At 40.0% G+C, this 21125-nt stretch overlaps 1 protein-coding gene across 2 annotated transcripts in view; it reads left to right on the plus strand.

Annotated features, from left to right (window-relative positions):
- LOC119969484 (ubiquitin-conjugating enzyme E2 variant 1-like) overlaps positions 1-21125 on the plus strand; it is a 43792-nt gene that overhangs the window by 5790 nt on the left and 16877 nt on the right. Inside the window, exons 1-2 of one of the 2 annotated variants that reach the window (XM_038803162.1) lie at positions 16641-16659; positions 18915-19063. In XM_038803162.1, coding sequence (XP_038659090.1) covers positions 19019-19063 — 45 coding nt within the window. In that variant the 5' untranslated portion in view covers positions 16641-16659; positions 18915-19018. Of the gene's footprint in view, positions 1-16640; positions 16660-18914; positions 19064-21125 lie in introns of those variants that run through there. The other variant, XM_038803161.1, reaches the window with a different exon arrangement.

The raw sequence follows: 21125 nt of genomic DNA on the forward strand, positions 1-21125 counted from the left end.
CCAAACCAGAGGTTTTTATACTCTGTATTTAATTAGTTGGTTTGATAGTTCTCTATTTTGAATGCAGCAATATTATTTCTAATTTCATCATCTGGTAGCATGCCCACCTAACCTGTGTCCCTGTTAAAAAACTGAAGCAAAATAAGTAACATTTCTTCCATATTGCTACTGCTGTGACTTTTGTCATGGAATGTCCATCCCTTAGTGGCTCTATTCCCATTCCAACTTTCTTTTTTAAATTTATGTAGCTGTAAAATATTTAACTGTTTTGGTTTATGTACTTTCATAATTTTAATTTCTTGGTTCCTTTTTGATTTCCAAACTTTTTTGACTTCTCTCCTAATTATCCTTGCCATGCTCACCACTGCATATACTTAGTGCATATCTCAATTTTCCCTTGTCTTTTATTCATCTATGACTCAATTTAGTTTGTTTTTGTTTTTTAGTGGAATATATCTTTTTTATAGACTTAGCGTACCAAATTATTTTTTTCCCAATTAAGGGGCAATTTAGCATGGTCAATTACCCTGCTCATCTTTGGATTGTGGGGGTGAGACCCACGCAGACATGAGGAGAATGTACAAATTCCACACGGACAATGACCAGGGTCTGGGATCGAACCTGGGGCCTCGGTGCCATGAGGCAGCAGTGTTAACCTTTGTGTCACTGTGTTGCCCCATGGAATATATTTTTTCTTTGATTTTGTTGAACACTTTTAAATGATTTCCTATTATTGTCCCAGTTCATTACTGCTAATAATGTCACCGTTTTATTTTTCAATGTTCGATCAGTTCTCTCTCTCTCTCTCTCTCTCTCTCTCTTTCTCTCTTTCTCTCTTTCTCTCTCTTCATTGTGGTGTTAATGTGAGCCTACTTGTGACAATAAAGATTATTATTAAAGTTCACCTCCCTATTTTCCCTCTATTTTTTCTAAATATGCTATCCTCTGCAATGTTTAATGCCCAGCCTTGATTTTTCTGTAGCCATGCCTTGGTCATCTTTGCTATGTCTAGTTCCTCGCAACACATTAGAACATAGAACATACAGTGCAGAAGGAGGCCATTCAGCCCATCAAGTCTGCACCGACCCACTTAAGCCCTCACTTCCACCCTATCCCCGTAACCCAATAACCTCTCCTAACCTTTTTTGGGCATTAAGGGTAATTTAGCATGGCCAATCCACCTAACCACATCTTTGGACTGTGGGAGGAAACCAGAGCACCCGGAGGAAACCCACGCAGACATGGGGAGAACATGGAGGCTCCGCACAGACAGTGACCCGGCAGGAAATCAAACCTGGAACCCAGGCGCTGCGAAGCCACAGTGCTATGCACTTGTGCTGCCCAAACATTATTGCCTTCAGTTCCTCTGCTGCAGGCACTGTATGCATTGTTGTACAGACAGTTTAGCCAATTTTTAATAGTCTCTGTCTATTTTTAACCGTGTGTTCCATAACTCTATTAATTTCCTGGCCACCTAGTCCTCTCTGTGTTTAGTCAGTCCTGTGCTGTCCTATATTATTCAGTTTATATTTAGGCTTGTTTCATTTCTTGTAAACCCCACCTCCCTCCTTTTTTAGTTTTAGACCTTCAGCTCTTTCCTATTTACTTTTAGGACACTGATCTAATTCTCAAAAATCAAGTTTGATGCTCCAATATGGTACTGAGGCAGTGCTGCACTGTCAGACTTTCAGATATGATATTTAAACTGATTCCCTGTTTGTCCCCTGATGAGGACGTGAGATCCCATGACATTATTTCAAAGAAGAGCATGGGAGTTATTAAAGATGTTTTGGCCAATATTTATCCTTCAATCAACATCACAAAACAAAGCAGATCAGATCATTATCATATTGCAGCCTGTTTACATGCTATTGTGCATGTGTTTCAGACAATAATCCAGAAATTATTACCTGCTTAATTAAGTACCTACTTCCAGATACTCCGAAAGGTTCCCTGTTCCTACCCATATTGCTCATTCCAACATGGACTACCATAGCTTCTGGATTTTCCTCCTCCCTTTCAAATTCATCTCCAGCTGCCTTGCAATATCCCTCTAACACATATCAATAAGACTTGTTCATCTAATCCCCTCCCCGACTTATAGAACCCCATATTATTACCACATTTCTGGTCTGCTCCCTCCCTGCCTCCCCTACCCTGGAAAGGTTTTCTGGACCACATGACTGAGTCTGCATTGTGGATTTCCCCTTCGTAGTCTTCCTGCAAGTTCACACAGGTGACAAGTACTTGTTGGATTGGACCAATGTCTGTGGGGCTTCCTTTTTAACCTCTCTCCCAAATCTACCTGGCTTCATGACGTCTGTATAAGGCCATGATCTCTCAATGATGCTGAGCCAGTGACCAAAGGCAGACACATTTCTGGCAGATGTGGTCTTGCTGTCCTGACACACCTAGCCTGTTTTATGTGGTTCTTAAAATTAGGTAGCCTGTTTTTGTTAACATTAAGTAGATGACTTTTTTAAACCTGAAAAATCACACACTGGCTCTCTACTCATCAGCTGAACATGATTTTTGCAGATTTTCCCTCTGCTGTTGCTCTTGTCTGCTTCTGTTTAAAGTGTATAGTAAATATTTTCCTCTTTGTTTTGTGTTTTGGATAATATCTAGGTGCTCTGAGAAAACTGGCAGTTTAGAAAAGAAGAAATAAAATGAAATTGCAAAGGGTTTAAATACTTTAAGAAAAATACTTCAATTGCTAGATTTTTGTCAGAATTTGTAGGTCACAGAACCAAAAGATGCAAGTCAGCCATATTCTGACCCAATGGTGGCACAAACGTGAGGTTGAATGTCCTATTCTTGTATCTGATATCTGCCGAACTGTTTGATTCTGTTTTAACTTTTGTAACATACTCCCTGGTAGTTCTGCCTGATGAGTTAAAATTAGCTCCTCGGGGTCCTGAACTTGGAGTTTTGGCAACAGTAAGGAAAGCGTTAAAATGTTTGCAAAGAGCATGCTGTATATACATTACAGTATGTATTCCAGTTCCAAGTTGCAGAGTAACTAAATTTATATGGCCAGCTGAGGGAGAGCTTGGTTCTAGATCTGAACAACGCAGATAAAATGCTCCGTGTTCCTACACTGTCAATGGCTAGATCTTATGGTGCAGTACACTATTTCACTGCTTGCATTTAAAATACTGAATACTATTTATTTATTTATTTATTTTATTTTCTTATTTTTAAAATGAATTTAGATTACCCAATTATTTTTTCCAATTAAGGGGCAATTTAGCATGGCCAATCCACCTACTCTGCACATTTTTGGGTTGTGGTGACGAAACCCACGCAGACACGGGGAGAATGTGCAAACTCCACACGGACAGTGACCCAGAGCCGGGATCGAACCTGGGACCTCAGCGCCGTGAGGCTGTTGTGCTAACCACTAGGCCACCGTGCTGCCCTCTGAATACTATTTATAATGTGAGTCGTGACTCATTTGAAATGCACCAACCAGCCTGAGAGTTAAAAGGCCCTGGTTTCAAACTCCTTTCTGCAGACGAGTTCATAACAAGATACTTCTGTGCAGGAGTGAGGGAGTTCTGCTATTTGAGGTATGGTTTTTCAACTGGGGCTCTGCCTGCCCAAAAGATCATAGCCAATGTAAGCAACACCAAAAAAGGCACATCCTTTGGTCATTTACCTCATTGCTATTTGTGGGCCACTGCTGTGCAAATATTGTCCACCACATTTCCCTACATGATTACCACATTACAGCCAGTGATAACACTCCATTAGGTATTAAGTACTAAAATGTTTTAATAGCTAGTAGATTTCTCAGCAGTTGAGCAATGATAAGACCTAGAGCAAGTCCCGATTCAACTCCAACCTACTGGCAGATTGTGCCAGTAGACACTCCAGAACAAGGGCAAACTCAGATCATGGAAGCTTTTTTTGAGGTCTGGAAGGATGTGTTTGCAGGAGATTTGTGAAACATTTTTTTAATAAGATAATTTTGTCCTTAAATATCAATATATAACAAAAGAAAAATGTTTTTGTAGCAGTTCTTTAAAAAAAAATGTTTTACCGACAGCAGAAAGTGTACAACTAAATGGTAAAGTTCTAACTGGGATTCCCTATGTGGCAGGACTCTTGCTTCTCATTGGTGTACATGCTTTTTGGTTGTGAAATGATGACTGATTTAGTAAGAGCTAAAATGTTTATTTTTAAAAAACAGTCCATCTTAAAACAAGAATTCGATGCATGGTTTTATATTGTGATGCAGAAGTTTTTACATCATTAGCTAGTGCAAAATATATCCTTCGTCTGTTGACACCCCTGTTTGTCAGCTACTGTAAACGACTTTATAATTTTTAACTTTTCCGACTTTCTATTTTTGGGCTTGATCAGCCCAGGACTTGAAATTCAATTTTATTTGTCCCAGTGTCTTTAAGATGCACGCAAGGAAATCTCACTTAGTTGACTGGCATTAAATCGTACTATTTTAAAGTATTTATTGCTAACTAGTTAGGCGCTGTGATTGACATTCTTGACATGTTAACAATCATGTAACCATAAATGCATAAACATTTAATCACTGACAGTGATTTATTAAATGTTGAAAAATGCTAAAGTTGGATTTTTGAAAGTGGTCGCTGAGACTAAAATCTAAATCGAAGGGTTTGTTCACAACTTGTGGTTTCCATTCAGATAAAAACAGTGCTGCTCAAAAATAAACTCTTGCATCCAATGAGACTTTTAACAGAAGAGCTTTCTGCACCCCCCCCCCCCCCCCCCCCCATTATTTAGTGACCAGTCTTCTTTTGACTGAATGGTGAATACCACCATAAAGGAATCTAATCCTGCTCTCACTTGACATGTCCACACTTGCATACCTCAATACTGACCAATGGATAGTAGTCCGGAATAGAAACTCTGAATGCTGCTGGATTTTCTCCATCACCATTACCATTCCCACCCCCATACCTCTTGGAACATACAGATATGAGACTAGAGAGCACATCAAATTTAGTAACACCTTTGTTGAGTCAGCTATGTCACTACTAACTAAGGGATCAAATGAAGGAGCAAACTACGCTTCAGTTTCACATTCCCCTTATTTACCAGGTATTTAAGAGCTGGTTGATTAGTTCTTAAACTGTTTAGTGCTGTTTTATATCTTGATGTGATGGGCATTTGCATCATCCTTGCCCTGAGCCATGTATTCGGTGTCACTCGGAAATTTAATATGTGAGCAAAATTACCTTTTAGAAAGGTTCCGGATTTCAGTGTTTCACACTCTTGCTGAGAAGCACAAAGTCTTGTATTGCAGAGTGGTGTCATTAACCCACCAAGGAAAAATGGATAACATGCATACTAGAGCTGGTGGTGCAGTGAGAGGGAGTAACCATTGCTCTTGAAATAATGATGCAACACAGACCTGAATATGTATAACACCTTTCACATCATAGAAATTACCAAAAGCTTTCAATGAGAGTTGTCGAGCAAAGTTTGGCAGCAAGGCACACCAGGAGATATTAAAGCATATGATTAGTAGCTTGGCTAAAATGAAAGGCTTGAGGAGCATCTTAAAGGAGGAAAGAGAAGCTGAGAGGTTTAGGAAGGGATTCCAGAGGGGGGGTAAAGTCCTGGCAGCTGAAATCATGCGCACCTGTAGGAGGAGCAATTAATCTGATTTGCTTTAAAGGCCAGAGAAGCTCAAATATTTAGGAGAATTGTGGGACTGGAGGAGATTAGAGATAGGGTGGGGCAAGTCCATGGAAAGATTTAAAAACATGGATGAAAATATTAAATAGTTACAAAACAAGAGGCTTTTCGACCTGTCATGACCATGCTGGCTCTCTGAAGGGAGTAGTCAGCGATATTGAACAATGTTTTAACCACCTTTTTAAATTTCACATGGTCCAGTTCAGAGTTTTACCACACTGCTTCACCCCAAACAGTTCGGTTCAGGGTTTAACCAAAATACTTCAAATCTAGAATGGTTGCAATGCAGAAGGAGGCCATTCAGCCATTACGTCTGCTGGCATTTCTCTACTTTAAATTTCATCTGCCATGTGTTTGCCTATTCCACCAGCCTGCCTATCATCTCTTGGGAAACTGACTCCTGGGAAACCCCACTATAAAATTTCCTCCAGTTCAAAAACAACGGTTCATCCACTACTCTGTTTCCTGTTGCTCAGCCGTCTTTGTGTCCATGCTGCCACTTTCCCATCTAATTTATGGGCTTTAACTTTATTGTATAATGTGGTGAAATGGCTTTTCAGAATCCAGCCACATCACATCGCTGCATTATCCTCATCACCCCTCTCTTTTACCTCATCAAATAACTTAAGGTGGTTAAACACAATTTGCCATTAACAAATCCATACCGACTTTACTTAATGAATCCACACTTGTCCAAGTGATAGCTAATTTTGTACCAGATTATAATTTCTAAAAGCTTTCACACCACTGAGGTTGTCATGACTGGCCTGCAGTTGCTGGGTTTACTGGGTTTATCCTTACACCCTTTTTTATTTCCGCCTCCAGGGAGAGGTGAAGTCAGTGGCTAGAGAATGCTGTTTGTTGTGAGAATGAAGGTCATGTTGGGTGTCATCAACTTGTATGTGACAACCAATGCTGTGTTTGCGGATGATGTTGCTGAGGGACACCATCTCGACAAATGGGAAGGGGCCAAGGAACAGATCGTTGGGGGGGACAATAGAGGTAACAGAGTAGGAAGAGAAGCAATTGTCTGTTTATGATTAGATAGGTATAAATAGTATCTGAGGGAAGTCCCAACCAGCTGAATGATGGTGGAGAGGCTTTGGAGCAGAACATTTCCCTTTGTTGTTGTCATGTGGAATATCATTTGTGACTTCCATAAGCAGTGGGCAGCACAGTGGTTGACACTGGCTTCACAGCGCCAGGGTCCCAGGTTCGATTCCCAGCTTGGGTGACTGTCATAGATCATACAGTGCAGAAGGAGGCCTTTCGGCCCATAGAGTCTGCATTGAACCACTTAAGCCCTCACTTCCACCCTATCCCCGTAACCCAATAACCCCATCTAACCTTTTTTTTTGGTCACGAAGGGCAATTTATTATGGTCAATCCACCTAACCTGCACGTCTTTTGTCTGTCGGAGGAAACCGGAGCACCTGGAGGAAACCCAACCAAACACAGAGAGAACATGCAGACTCCGCTCGAACGGTGACCAAGCAGGGAATCGAACCTGGGACCCTGGCACTGTGAAGCCACAGTGCTAATCACTTGTGCTGCCCATTGTCTGTGCGGAGTCTGCACATTCTCCCCGTGTCTGCATGGGTTTCCTCCGGGAGCTCTGGTTTCCTCTCACAAATCTCGAAAGACATGCTTGTTAGGTAATTTGGACATTTTGAATTCTCCCTCTGTGTACCTGAACAGGCGGTGACGAGGGGCCTTTCACAGTAACATCATTGCAGTGTTAATGTATGCCAATTTGTGACAAATTAAAAAAAAAATAAGAACCATTGTGTTACAGCATGGAAACCTTATTGGTGAGATCAAAATGTAATGTTCAAGGAAGGTGGACATGGACTTTCAATGCGCAAACATAGTCAAGGATCTAGGAGAGGAAAGAGAGGTTGGAGATGGGAGTTAGTTTGCAAAGATGGAGGGTCATGTGTTTTTTGTTAGGAGAACATAATCTGAAAAGGAACCACTAACAATAGCAGTTAACCTGGGAACCCAAGGGGAAGCTGGTTGCCAGTGGTTTTGCAGGAACAGGGTTGAGGGAACGGGAGGTAGGAATCATAGACAATAGGTGCTCAACACAAACGAAATGACAATGCAATTTCAGGGTGGGTAAACCTTAAAGGAAGTTTCGTGTGCGCTGGAGGAAAGGAGCTAAGTGAAGGCAGCTAATTGGATGGTCTTAATATTAATGACTAAAGTTCATGAACTGCTTGCTGGAAGTGAGGCAGAGGAGATGGGGAGAGTGGGTTTTAAGAAGGTGGTTTGCAGTTTGCAATCGAGAAATTAAATGGGAAGGTTATCTTTGCATTCCAGGGTGATGCTGCAATAATGAGCAGTTTGGGCAGATGAGGACCAAATGGTGCTTTACATGGTCCAGCCAGATTTGGTAGCGAATGGCTAAATCAGGTCCACCACATACATCAAGCCTGTGTTCCGCAGACTTAAGGGACCAGTGATGAGGGCTGTACCGGGCAGGGTGAAAGAGAGAATAATAAGGGCAGCATAGTGATGCAATGGATAGCACTGCTGCCTCACAGCGCTGAGGTCCCAGGTTCGATCCCGGCTCTTAGTCACTGTCCGAGTGGAGTTTGCACATTCTCCCCGTGTTTGCGTGGGTTTCGTCCCCACAACCCAAAGGTGTGCAGGGTAGGTGAATTGACCACGCTAAATTGCCCCTTAATTGGAAAAAAATAATTGGATACTCTAAATTTGTATTAACAAAAAGAAAGAAAGAGAGAATAATGATTTATTTTTCGTTTAGAGGATTTTGGTTTGGTTCAACTCTTCAGACATTTTAATAAAGTTTTCAAAAAGGCATATCAGAAGATATTTTCAAAAACAATTATTTGTGGGTTTTTTTGCCTTTGTTAGCTGTTTTACAGGGATAAGAACAATGTGCCCAAAAGCAAATCTCATTAAAACTGTTGTCCAGCCATAATACTAGCAGTAGCGATGTTAACCTGCTGCTAAAATTGATGCCTTTGGCAAATGTGTATTTAGGTAATTTTAAATTGATTCCACTGTTCAAGCATTGATGAATGCAGTGGCTAAAATAACCTAATTGCATGTTTCCTCTTTGACACAGTAGAGAAGGTCTGATTTTTTGGCATGGAACTGCACACATTAACCAAGGTGGTGTTCCTATACTGTTTTAATTGTCAAGAATCGCCATTTATATGCAGAGATCGTTCACGCTCATGAATTCCAATGGAGTTGATGTGGGATTGGAGAAAAGAACAAACTTTCATTGATTTCACCTTCTGGGCCAGAAGAACACAAAACAATATGATGAATCGTTTGAAATTGTTTGGACAGTTGTGATGGCCATCTTGTATGCAACAACCTAATATAAGAACAATGAGATGAATGACCAGTTAATCTATTTTCAATGCTCTTCATTGAGTTAAAAATATTAACAAAAATACCAAGAGATCTCTCTTCGAATACCGTCAAACATCTATTGAACACAGTCAGCTTAGGGGCTTTGTTTAATGTCTCATCCATAAGTTAGCATTATCTAAATACATTTGTGTCAGCCTAGATCAGTGCTTTTGAGCTGGAGTCTGGACTGGATCTGTGTAGCATATTTGTAGACTGTCTTAAATTATTTTCTGGTGGGGAGGGGGATGTGCTGGTGTTGACAGAATTGAGATTAAAACTGTCAAACAATTACTTTCTTTAATATAAAGCTGGACAAATGTTTGCTCATGCTTTTAACTATCTAATTTGGAGGGACGATCTGGATATTGTATTTACATTTATTAACCAACCTTTTGTTACAAGATTATCTCAGTTTTTCAAAGTGAGATTGAGCTCACTTTTCATTCTCTCAATCTTTGATTCTTGGTGCCAGTTGTGGATGAATGAAGGTTGTGATACAGATGTAGGATTAGTGAGTCTTGGGAAAATCTGCAGATTAATTAAAATTAATGTCTTTCACTCAGGAGCCAAATAATAATAACACACACTCAGCATATCTACTTGTTGAATACTCATGCTCAAATCATAACAAACCTCTCCAGCATTGGTGTCAGGTTCATTTAAATCACTGGGACACTCTAGGTTGACAAGAGTTTGGAAACTCTTCCTACAGAAGTCTGGAAACAGCTAACTAGTCCACGTACCCAGCTTTCATCCTGGAAGTGGAGTAGCTATGGTTAGTACTCCTTTTTTGTGACAGGATCTGAGGAAAATTTGACAATTTACCTTGGAAAGAAGTTATGATGAACTTTTATAAAATACTGGTTTGGCCTCTACTGATGTACTGTGTCCAATTCTGGGAACTGCACTTTGGGAAGGAGGTGAAGTCTTTGGAGAGGATTCGGGAAAGATTTGCAAGAATGATTCCAGGGATGAGGGACTTCAGTTACTTGGGTAGATTGGAGAAGTTGGTTCTTCTACTTGGAGAAAAGAAGTTAAGAACATAGAACATTACAGCACAGTACAGGCCCTTCGGCCCTCGATGTTGCGCCGTCCTATGAAACCCTTCAAGTCCCTCTACACTATTCCCTTATCGTCCATATGCCTATCCAATGACCATTTGAATGCGTTTAGTGTTGGCGAGTCCACTACTGTTGCAGGCAGGGCATTCCACGCCCTTACTACTCTCTGAGGAGACTTGATGTGTTAAAGAATTAAACTGTCTGAAGAAGAGTAGATAGGGAGAAGCTGTTTCCTTTACAGAGAAGCTGTTACCTTTGGCAGAGGGGTCAAGAACCAGAAGACACGGATTTAAGTTGATTGACAAAGAACCAAAGACAACATACAAAAACACTTCTTATGCAGCGAGTAGTTTGATTCTAAAATGCACTGTCTGGGAGAGTGGTGAAATCAGATTCAATTGTGATTTTCAAAAGGAAATTTGATCAAACCCTGAAGATTGTAGCGTTACAGGGAAAGGGCAGGGATTGAGCCCAGCTAAGTTGCTTTTGCAGTGAGTTGGTGCCGACCCTACAGGTTGAATGATTCTTATTCACAAAAGTATGTCAGTAAATGGCCGATTGCCTGATCATTATCATGATAAGGATACTGGTGTTTTGTGCAATCTGGAAGAATAAAGGTCCATCAGACATTCCTGCGGCAGAATTCTGACGGGGTCTTTTCTTTCACTAGGCGTATTTCATGATGCCTTGTGCATTATGCGCAGTTATACAAACGTAAGTCTTCCAGCAGGTTTTCAAAGTGGAGGTGACTATTGTTCGAATTGGCTGCAGTTTCATCCATCAACAGGTGGCTGAGAATTAAGTTGTTTATCTTTGACACAAATGGGGAATGTAATCATTTTCAAGATTTGCATCATGTTGGCAATGCACCCAGTGTTGCTATGACATCAGGAAGATGATTTCAAAGTGCTGACAAATGATTGCAGTTGACCACTGGGCAACAGGAACTGAAAACGTGTATTCCAAAATGTTTTTATGTTTGAAAACTGGTATTCTTCAGCTGCTTCAGATCCCCAAATCCAGCAGCTTTATATCAGGGACCTGCCAAAATCATGTAAATTAATCTGATCCCAGAAGCTCACAATGAGAGGGGCCTAGTCAGGCCTTGCAAAGAACATTATGCTAACTTCAAGATGAGGTTTAGAAAGGATTCAAGGGAAAAGGTTTTCAAGGGTGGTGGGTGCCTGGAACTCACTGCTTTTAAGGACGGTAGAAGCAGAAACCTTCATAACCTCATTTGAAATAGTCTTCCTGATGCTATAGCAATACTGGATGTTAGGTACATGATCGTATTCCTGGCCAGAAAACATGCACATGACATCACTCCCATCACTATGGCCCAGTAAATATGTCCACCCATATTTGAGCAGAAGCATTCAGTTGTGTTGCCAACATTGACACAAATCTTGAAAAAGATTACCATTCTCCATTTTTGTTAAAAGATGCACTTGGTGCTGTAATATACAAGGCCATGTACGTGCTGAGAGCCAGAGAGTGGGATTAGGCTGGGTGGCTCCTTTGTCAGTTGGTGTGGGCACGTTGAGCTGGATGGCCTCCTTTGTTGTAAATGTCTGTGATTCACACACACTGTTTCTGTCAAAGCACACTTGCAGGTTATCAGCAGGTAGTTCCAATAGGCATGCCCATGACCACTTGAGGCTATAATGGTAAAGTAAGTTATGTAAAAATGTAAAAGTAAAACACTGCAAAGGCTGGAAATCTGAGATGAAGATTGACTGGAAATACTTAATCTGGAAGCACAGTGGCTAGCACTTCTGCATCACAGCGCCAGGGACCTGGGTTCGATTCTGGCCTTAGGTGAATGTCTGTGCAAAGTTTGCACGTTATCTCTGTGTCTGCGTGGGTTTCCTCCAGGTGCTCCTGTTTCCTCCCAAAGATGTACACATTAGGTGGATTGGCCATGCTAAATTGCCCCTTAGTGTCCAAAGATGGGCAGGTTAGGTGGATTTGCCATGATCAATATGCGAGGTTGCAGAGATGGAGTGGGCCTAGATAGAGTGCTTTTTCAGAGAGTCACTGCAGACTCAATGGGTCAAATGGCCACCTTCTGCACTGTAGGGATTCTATGGATCTCTGGAGCGAGAGAGAAGCCAAGTTAAATGTTTCAGGTTAAGAAAATGGACTATTATTGAAACATGAAAATTATAAATGGGTAGAATTTATGTTCATTTTTGCACTTTATTTTTCTCAATATTTTCCAGAGAGCCTAATGTATTCACAATGCTATTGATTCGCAAGAAGAGCAGTTGTACAGTATTCACGTTGCTATTCTGCCCTTAGTGAGGCAGTACAACATGAAATTAGGGGCCTCATCAACCAGTTGCACTCCTGTCTTTTAATTTTTTCAGCCTTGTGCTTGTGTTGTACAATCATATGTTGTTACCAGACACTTCCGTGAACAGATAATCATGTCATGGCCTATACTCAAAAACTTTACAAAAGCAACATCCAAGAACAGCCTCTGTCCTCTAACACCCCTTTTGCATGCTGGGAGATCAAATTCCAGTGAATTGCCATTTCTGTTCACTGATCTCATTTCACAAATTGATGTGACTCAAACCTTTATACTTATTTTTCCTGAAAGTTAAGATCTGAAGGTGCTGATAACAATCTGTTTGCTTGCTTCCCTGTGTTTCAAAGTTTGAAACCGTCATACACAAAAATGCAAGCCTCTGCAAAATTAGGCTGGATTTATTTTTTGTTCTTCACTCCAATGTGGTCTGAAGCATTCCCAGCAGTTGTCCTTTGATAACTGGCCTACCTACCACAATCTGCTGTCCTGATAGTTATACTGGCCTCTGCCTTGACTAACATTTCCTCAAGGTTTGCTGTTTCTGTCACCTGTGGCCCCTGTGCGTTCTCGATCAGTATAGTATGACTGCTGAGAAGTATAAATGCTGATTAGCTTCAACTTTGGCTCTTTTAAACTTGCCTCGCCGGAGGACGATAAAGGCCTATTGACCTCTTCCCCCTTTTCAGTGTTCTGACACTATTGCTTTTTACATTTCGCTGTCCCTCTTTCTTGGTGCCCTCCCTCTTTCTTAGTGCCCTCCCTCTTTCTTGGTGCCTCTTTTAAGACAAAAGTTGACATGCTAAAACTGAGGACGCTGCCTACTAATTTGTAGAAAGATTTTTTTTAAAGTTTTATGTTTGGTGCAATATAAAAGAAAAACATGTTTTACTTTTCAGGCTGTAAAGGATAATGCAGTTGTGAGATACCTCTTTTTTTCAGTAATAGCCTGTATTTTGCAATAAGATTAATTGTTGAGGTCTCGGGACTCACTGCTGTGGAGTAAATTGGACAGCAACTTCTAGCATGTGCACAGTTAAATGTGGAAATTTGGAAGTTGTAATTGAATTTGACCTGATCCTCCACAAGGTGCGGTACACCGGGACCTCCCCTAGAGGCTGGATGTTAAAAGGGCATGAAGTTGGGAACGGGCTGACAATGGCTCCGAAAAAATTTAGGTTTGTCTGTTCCAGTGTAATTGAATTATTGCAGGTTAGGTCTTGATTACCACCAATCTCTCTCATATTTAAATCAGTATGGAGTCTCATTTCTAATTTTTAATTTTAATTACTTTTGAAATTTTTTTTTTGAAAAACTACATTTTCTTTTTGTCTCTAGTCTCATCCACCTTTCTTTCCCCCTCTTTTCTGTGAATATTTTAGCATTGGATTAAATATTCCAAATTCCTGGTTTAGACTCTCAACGTCTAAGGAAGACTTCAAATTTGGTTGAATATTCACACTTGCTTGTCCTGTAGCATGGGTCCTGGATCTCTTGTAGATAGGACCATGCTAAAGTGGCTTTCTAATTGTTAGAAATAGCCTTGCAAAGCAGACTCAAAAGTCCATGAGCAATAATAATAACAGTAAGCATACTGGATGGCGAGTATTGTTTGTCTCCACTGCTTGCAAAATCCTTTTTAGGCAGCATTGCAACGTGCACGCTTTACTGATATTGTCCAGATGCAACCATGGTTGCCTGAAAAATATATCTGATACCTACCTACATAATTTTGCTTGCACGATTCTTGCACTTACAAATTTTTCGTAAATTGTTTTTATTCTGCTTTCTCTCAAAGGACAACTTTGGAGCACTATTTAAAGAGGGCAGGTCTGGTTCCCTAGACAGTTATGAAAAGGGCAAAAATAATCTATAGAAAACAAGCTTCACGTAAATACAAACTGGTAGTTTGACACCAATTTTGTTTTTTGCAAGTTGTCTTACCTTGTTCTAATGTCACTAAATGGTTTTAACATTTCTTTTTAAGTTAATCAACAAATGTCTCCATCTCCGAGATGCTGTCACATTTGGCAAAGTATGCGCTAACATATGAGGGTTTTAACATTGGTATAAATAAATAAATTAGATTAATAATAAATTACATTTAGAACATTGTGACAATGTATTCAATGAACTTGATCTCCAGCCACGAAAAGTGCAACCAGTTTAAAGGCTCCTATAATTGATGGAATATAGATTAACATTTTTTGTTTAAGGAGAAAATTTATCATGTGAGATGCCAATGCTAATTAATTAACATTAATTTCCCATAAATTAGCCTCAGAGTGAATTGTTCTAAGTTTACTTAGGTTTGGGAGTCCTCATTCAAATAACTAATTTCAAACCTTGTAAGAGCCTATTGTGATTCTTTTGTAACTGATGTATATTCTATTCCAGGAGACAAACTGGAGAATAACTCTATTTTTAAAATAAAAGCACAACTTAAACAATGCAATGGAATCTGTTGTTCAAGTCTAAAAATCAACGCACCCTGGTGTTAAGTAGTTGTTTCTAGATATTATAATAATCCAATAACTCTTTGTTACATGAGCTTTACCATTGCTGCAATTTTTCCATTCAATATTAAGTCCCCGGCGCGTTTGATACTTCAGCGATGGCTCCTTTATGATTTCCTAACTCTGCCACATTGTGTTCCATCATCTCTCTTTCCTCTTGCACTACAATATTTGAATGTGTATTTCTGATAAAGATGTCAACTTCTCTACAACTAGGGTTGCTTTTATACATTGAGCATCCCTGTAAATAACAGGGGTCCTGTCTCCAGTTCCCCTAAAGACTCACTGAATTTATCCAGTGAATAATTTATAGACAGGAAGGTTCCAGCTTTGATCATTGTTTTGTGCTAAAGTAGTTAATCTCAATTAACCTAGCAGCTGAGTCAAGTTCCTTTGAACATTATTATGATGGGGAGCAATGAATTGGTCAAGTTCTCGTTCTTAATCATTATGCTACTACTGCTATTGAAAGTGCATGGATTTACATGTCTGGTAAGGACAGTATTGTACACTATTGTGATGTCACATGGTTGAACTGCCTGCAAACAGTACTGACAATTTGCATATGCATAGTTGCTATTAGAACAATGAACAATACAGCACAAGAACATGCCCTTCGGCCCTCCAAGCCTGTACGGGCCGTGATACCAGCATTTGCCAAAACCCTCAGCACTTCCTTGTGCCGTATCCCTGTATACCCATCTTATTCATGTGTTTGTCAAGGTGACTTTTGAACCCCGTTAATGTATCTGCTTTCACAACCTCCCCAGGCAATGTGTTCCAAGCACTCGCCACCCTCTACATAAAAAAACACCTACCTTGCACATCTTCTCTAAACTTTGCCCCTACGGACCTTAAACCCATGTCCCCTGGTGACTGACCCCTCCACCCTGGGAAAGACTGCCTGCCCATACACTCTATCCATGTCCCTCATAAGTGAGAGGTACTGAAGGTATGACACTGCAAACTATACCTGTCTTTAAATCACTTGAACGCATTGGTAACTGACAAAATATATAAACTGAAATTCAATATGAGGCTACAATTTTTAAGTTTATATATAGATAAATTTGACTCTTCTAAAATCATACAAACCCACGCTCAAAGATACTTGAGGTTTCTTTGAATAGCTTAAATGATGATCGGCTGAAATAAAGAACAATTGCATTTGATAAGTTGGATCAAATGTTACACTGCAGTATCAAAGTTAAGAAAAGCTTTAAATTGCAAGCTTTAATGCTAAATGAATTGAATATTTCTACAACTTTTTGATTTACATATTGCACACTTGCCAGCCAAACTAATATTCATCATTCTACTAATCTGAAATAGCTGTTAATTTATTTGGCAATGTTGTGCACATGTTCCTGAAAGATGTTATACTAGCTTATTGAAAAGAATGATACATTTTTTGAATTCAGAATTTATAAACAAGTGAGTAATAGGTTAATATTTTTGATGGGCGAGTCTCTAAACTTTGCTGAAAGAAAAATTGAAGATTGTTTTTTTTTAAATGCCAAGAATATCATTTATTTTAGTTGCAGCAGGCAGTGCAGTGCAGGTTCACCTACTGAAGACTTCCAACAACTGATTGTTGCCAAAAGTGCAAGCGGAGAAGATTATTTTGAAAGCTGTTTTGCTGGTAAAGAAGGGGAAAATAGTGCTTAAAAACTAAGTATTTTCTAATAAAATAAAAGTTGAGTATAAAATTTTATTTTCATTAAAGTTTTATGATAGCTGCTTTCAATTTAAGCATGAAAATATTCAAATATATACCTTGACAAACTTAATACATTCTAATTATTAAATATTGAAAGAGATTAGCAAAAGACATGGATGCATGAACTTGCAGCTTTGCGTTGAGCACATTCCAACTAAAATGCGGGCTATCAAAATTCCATTTGTGAACCCCTTGTTAGCTGACATTGTAAATGTATTCCTATGCTCAGATACTGCCTTTATTATTCAAAACTGGAATTGTCGCTCCTTCAAAACATCCACCCTTGGTCCCCTATGTCCATGAAAGCTTCCAATCTTTCCTTCATTCCAAAGTCCTGGAATGTGTTGTCACTTCCAAATCAGTGACCCGCTGTTCTGCAACTCCACAATTGGTCCAGTCCAATTCTCTCTCCCACTACTGCAATGAAATGATCGTGATCAAAATCACTAATTATATTCTCTGTGACTGTGGTAAGGTACATTAATCAGAAACCGTGTAATATTTTGTTATTTTAAAATCAATCACCACTTTTAAATCTACTGTGGATTAAACGAAGTTGCATCATTCGATAAGTGCTAATAGAATGCATACATACAAGTCTGAAGGCAGAAGAAACGTTTACATATGTTTCATGATTCTGTTGTACTTTTAAGCTGAAAAATGCACTCTTAACTATTTTTGCCATTGCCTTAATTACAGTGAAAATATTGTACTTTGCCAAAAGTATGAAGTTACTTCCTGTAGATTCAATGATAAGATAAATACAGGAAATTAGCTACTTCTATTTTTAGAAAAGCAGACCTGAACTGCATTTTCATTTGGTTTTGAACTGTTTTTCCATTAATGAGTTGCATAGCGCTACAGCATGGAAATCTCACTGTCATAAAGTTCTGCGTCTTCAGATTCTTGCTGCTCTTGTTTTAGAATGAGTTCAGCACTTGAATCATATATTCCAGTCTATATCTGCGCAGTTTCTGGCCTACCTGAAGATAGGAAAATTAGTTGACCAGTCTGACCAGAGTCTATCTGACTTTAAATAAAGTCAATTTGGAGACAATGGCATTGTTTCAGTTATCAAAACTAAATTGACACTTTAATTATATTGGGTAAAATATTTTTTGTCAAAATTCAAGTGCAATTTAATGGCAGGCTTGTAGAGATCAAAACAGTTTTCACACTATTCATAGATTATAGAATTTACAGTGCAGAAGGAGGCCATTCGGCCCATCGAGTCTGCACCGGCTCTTGGAAAGAGCACCCTACCCAAGGTCAACACGTCCACCCTATCCCCATAACCCAGTAACCCCACCCAACACTAAGGGCAATTTTGGGCACTAAGGGCAATTTATCATGGCCAATCCACCTAACCTGCAACCTTCTGTGACAGTGAATTTGACAAAAAAAAAATTATGGTGTAAGTAGCCAGTATTAACCCCTCCAGTCAGCATCACAAAAACAGATTATCTGGCCAATATCACATTACTGTTTGTGGGAGTTTACTATGCACAAATTGGCTGCCGTGTTTCCTACAGTACAACAGTGACTACACTTCCAAAAGTACCTACTTGGCAGTAAAGTGCTTTGAGACATCCAGTGGTCGTGAAAGGAGCTATATAAATGTGAGTCTTCAAATACGAGCAGTGCAGGCAAAGCTGTAGAGTGCCCCCTCCACTTAACTTTTAATATTTTAACACTACACATGAATTCCTAGCCAATAATTGAGATTTAGACAGGTTGAGGATAACAAAATGTGGCCATTAAAGCAGACATCGAAATATCAAACTTTTCCTCTAGGCCTTCTGATTTGTTATGAAGTCAATTCGTTAATTGAAGTTACTAGCTGTTGTAATTCACCAATACTTAAGGACACAATATATAAATAGGAAACATTTGCAGGCTAGTCTATGGTGACAGCCTTCTAAACTACAAGAGAAAGACTTGAGCAATTTTTATAAATGTTGGGTTTGTCTTGCTGACTTTAATTCCCTCCTTTCTCGACCAGAGCTGCCTCAGATTGCTGAAGCACGTCTTTGTATGTAACACTTTCATGTGGTTAGTAACAACATGCTATACATTTCTGTTGTATGGAGATCCAACTGACTCACTTTTAAAGCATTGTAATTCAATCCTGTTGCAATTAATTTGGCATACCTGCAGTTGGAAGTGGTTTAAGTTCAGCAAATGACAAAATATAAAAGTGTTGTAATTTTTTACCTTATTATTTGTTGCAGCTGTAACAGTTCCACGCAATTTCCGTCTTTTGGAAGAGCTAGAAGATGGCCAGAAGGGGGCAAGTGATGGGACAGTAAGTTGGGGACTTGAAGATGATGAAGATATGACACTTACAAGGTGGACAGGGATGATTATTGGACCCGCAAGAGTAAGTATGGCACATATTTAAAAAAGTAAAATCATAGTTATAGTGATATTAATCTAGTATTTACTTACCCAGGATTCAAGTGGTTTTGGATTAGTGTAATGTTTTCACAATTTTAGATGAGTTTTGTGGAAGTGCAGAATTTGTGTTGAAAAAAAGCATTGTTTTGATTATAGGCCAGATCCTATTGGAACAGGAGTAGGTCTTTCAGTCCCTCAAGCCTGCTTTGCCATTCAATTAGAATATGGTTGACCTGTACATCAACTCTATTTTTTCATTCATGGTATTTAGGTATTTGTTGCTCATCCTGAACTGCCCTTGAGAAGGTGATTGTGAGCCACCAGCTTGAACCAATGCAGTCCGTGTGGTGAAGACACTCCTACGGTGTTGTTGGGGAATGGGTTCCAGAATTTTGACCCAGTGATTTCAATGAGATAGTGATGTATTTTCAAGTCAGGGTGATGTGTGATTTGGAGATGATGGTGTTCTGATGTGCCTACTGCTCTTATCCTTTTATACGATAGATGATGTGGGTTTGGTAGCTGCAGTCTAAGTAGCCTTGACAAGTTACTGCAATGCATCTTGTAGATGGTACACATGATGTTTGTGATGGAAGGAGTGAATATTTAATGTAGTGGATGGGTCGCCAATCGAAACAGGCTGTTTTGTCCTGCATGTTAAGCTTTTTGAATACTGCTGGAACTACACTTTGCCAGGCTAATAGTGTTCTGCCAGGCTAATAGAAAGTGTTCAATCACACTCGTGTCTTGCAGATAGTGGACAGGCATGAGTTAAAAGTGAGTCAATTGCCCCAGCACACCCAGCTTCTGGCCTGCTGCTGTAGCTAGTGTTTATATGGCTGGCCCATTTAATTTTCTGGTCTATGGTGGGCTGCAACATGTTGAAGGTAGAGGATTTGGATTGGATTGGATTTGTTTATTGTCATGTGTACCGAGGTACAATGAAAAGTATTTTTCTGCAAGCAGCTCAACAAATCATTCAGTACATGGGAAGAAAAGGGAATTAAATAAAATTCAAGAAAATACATAATAGGGCAACACAAGATATACAATGTAACTACATAAGCATTGGCATCGAATGAAGCATACAGGGTGTAGTGTTAATGAGGTCAGTCAATAAGAGGGCCATTTAGGAGTCTGGTGACTGGGGAAGAAGCTATTTTTGAGTCTGTTTGTGCGTGTTCTCAGACTTCTGTATCTCCTGCCAAATGGAAGAAGTTGGAAAAGTGAGTAAGCCGGGTGGGAAGGATCCTTGATTATGCTGCCCGCTTTCCCCAGGCAGCGGGAGGTGTAGATGGAGTCCATGAATGGGAGGCAGGTTTATGTGATGGGCTGGGCGATATTCACGATTCTCTGAAGTTCCTTGCGGTCCTGGGCCGAGCAGTTGCCATACCAGGCTGTGATGCAGCCAGATAGGATGCTTTCTATGGTGCATCTGTAAAAGTTGGTAAGGGTTAATGTGGACATGCCGAATTTCCTTAGTTTCCTGATAAAGTATAGGCGCTGTTGTGCTTTCTTGGTGATAGCGTCGACGTGAGTGAACCAGGACAGATTTTTGGTGATGTGCACCCCTAGGAATTTGAAGCTGCTAACCATCTCCACCTCGGCCCCGCTGATGCTGACGGGTGTGTACAGTACTTTGCTTCCTGAAGTCAATGACCAGCTCTTTAGTTTTGCTGGCATTGACGGAGAGATTGTTGTCGTTACACCACTCCACCAGGTTCTCTATCTCCCTCCTGTATTCTGACTCGTCGTTATTCGAGATCCGGCCCACTATGGTCGTGTCGTCAGCAAACTTGTAGATGGAGTTGGAACCAAGTTTTGCCACGCAGTCGTGTATGTACAGGGAGTAGAGTAGGGGACTAAGTACGCAGCCTTGCGGGGCTCCGGTATTGAGGACTATTGTGGAGGAGGTGTTGGTGTTCATTCTTATTGATTGTGGTCTGCTGGTCAGAAAATCGAGGATCCAGTTGCAGAGTGGAGAGCCAAGTCCTAGGTTTTGGAGCTTTGATATGAGCTTGGCTGGGATTATGGTGTTGAAGGCG

The sequence above is a fragment of the Scyliorhinus canicula genome, chromosome 7, assembly GCF_902713615.1.
Source record: "Scyliorhinus canicula chromosome 7, sScyCan1.1, whole genome shotgun sequence".
In the NCBI taxonomy this organism is placed as follows: Eukaryota; Metazoa; Chordata; class Chondrichthyes; order Carcharhiniformes; family Scyliorhinidae; genus Scyliorhinus; species Scyliorhinus canicula.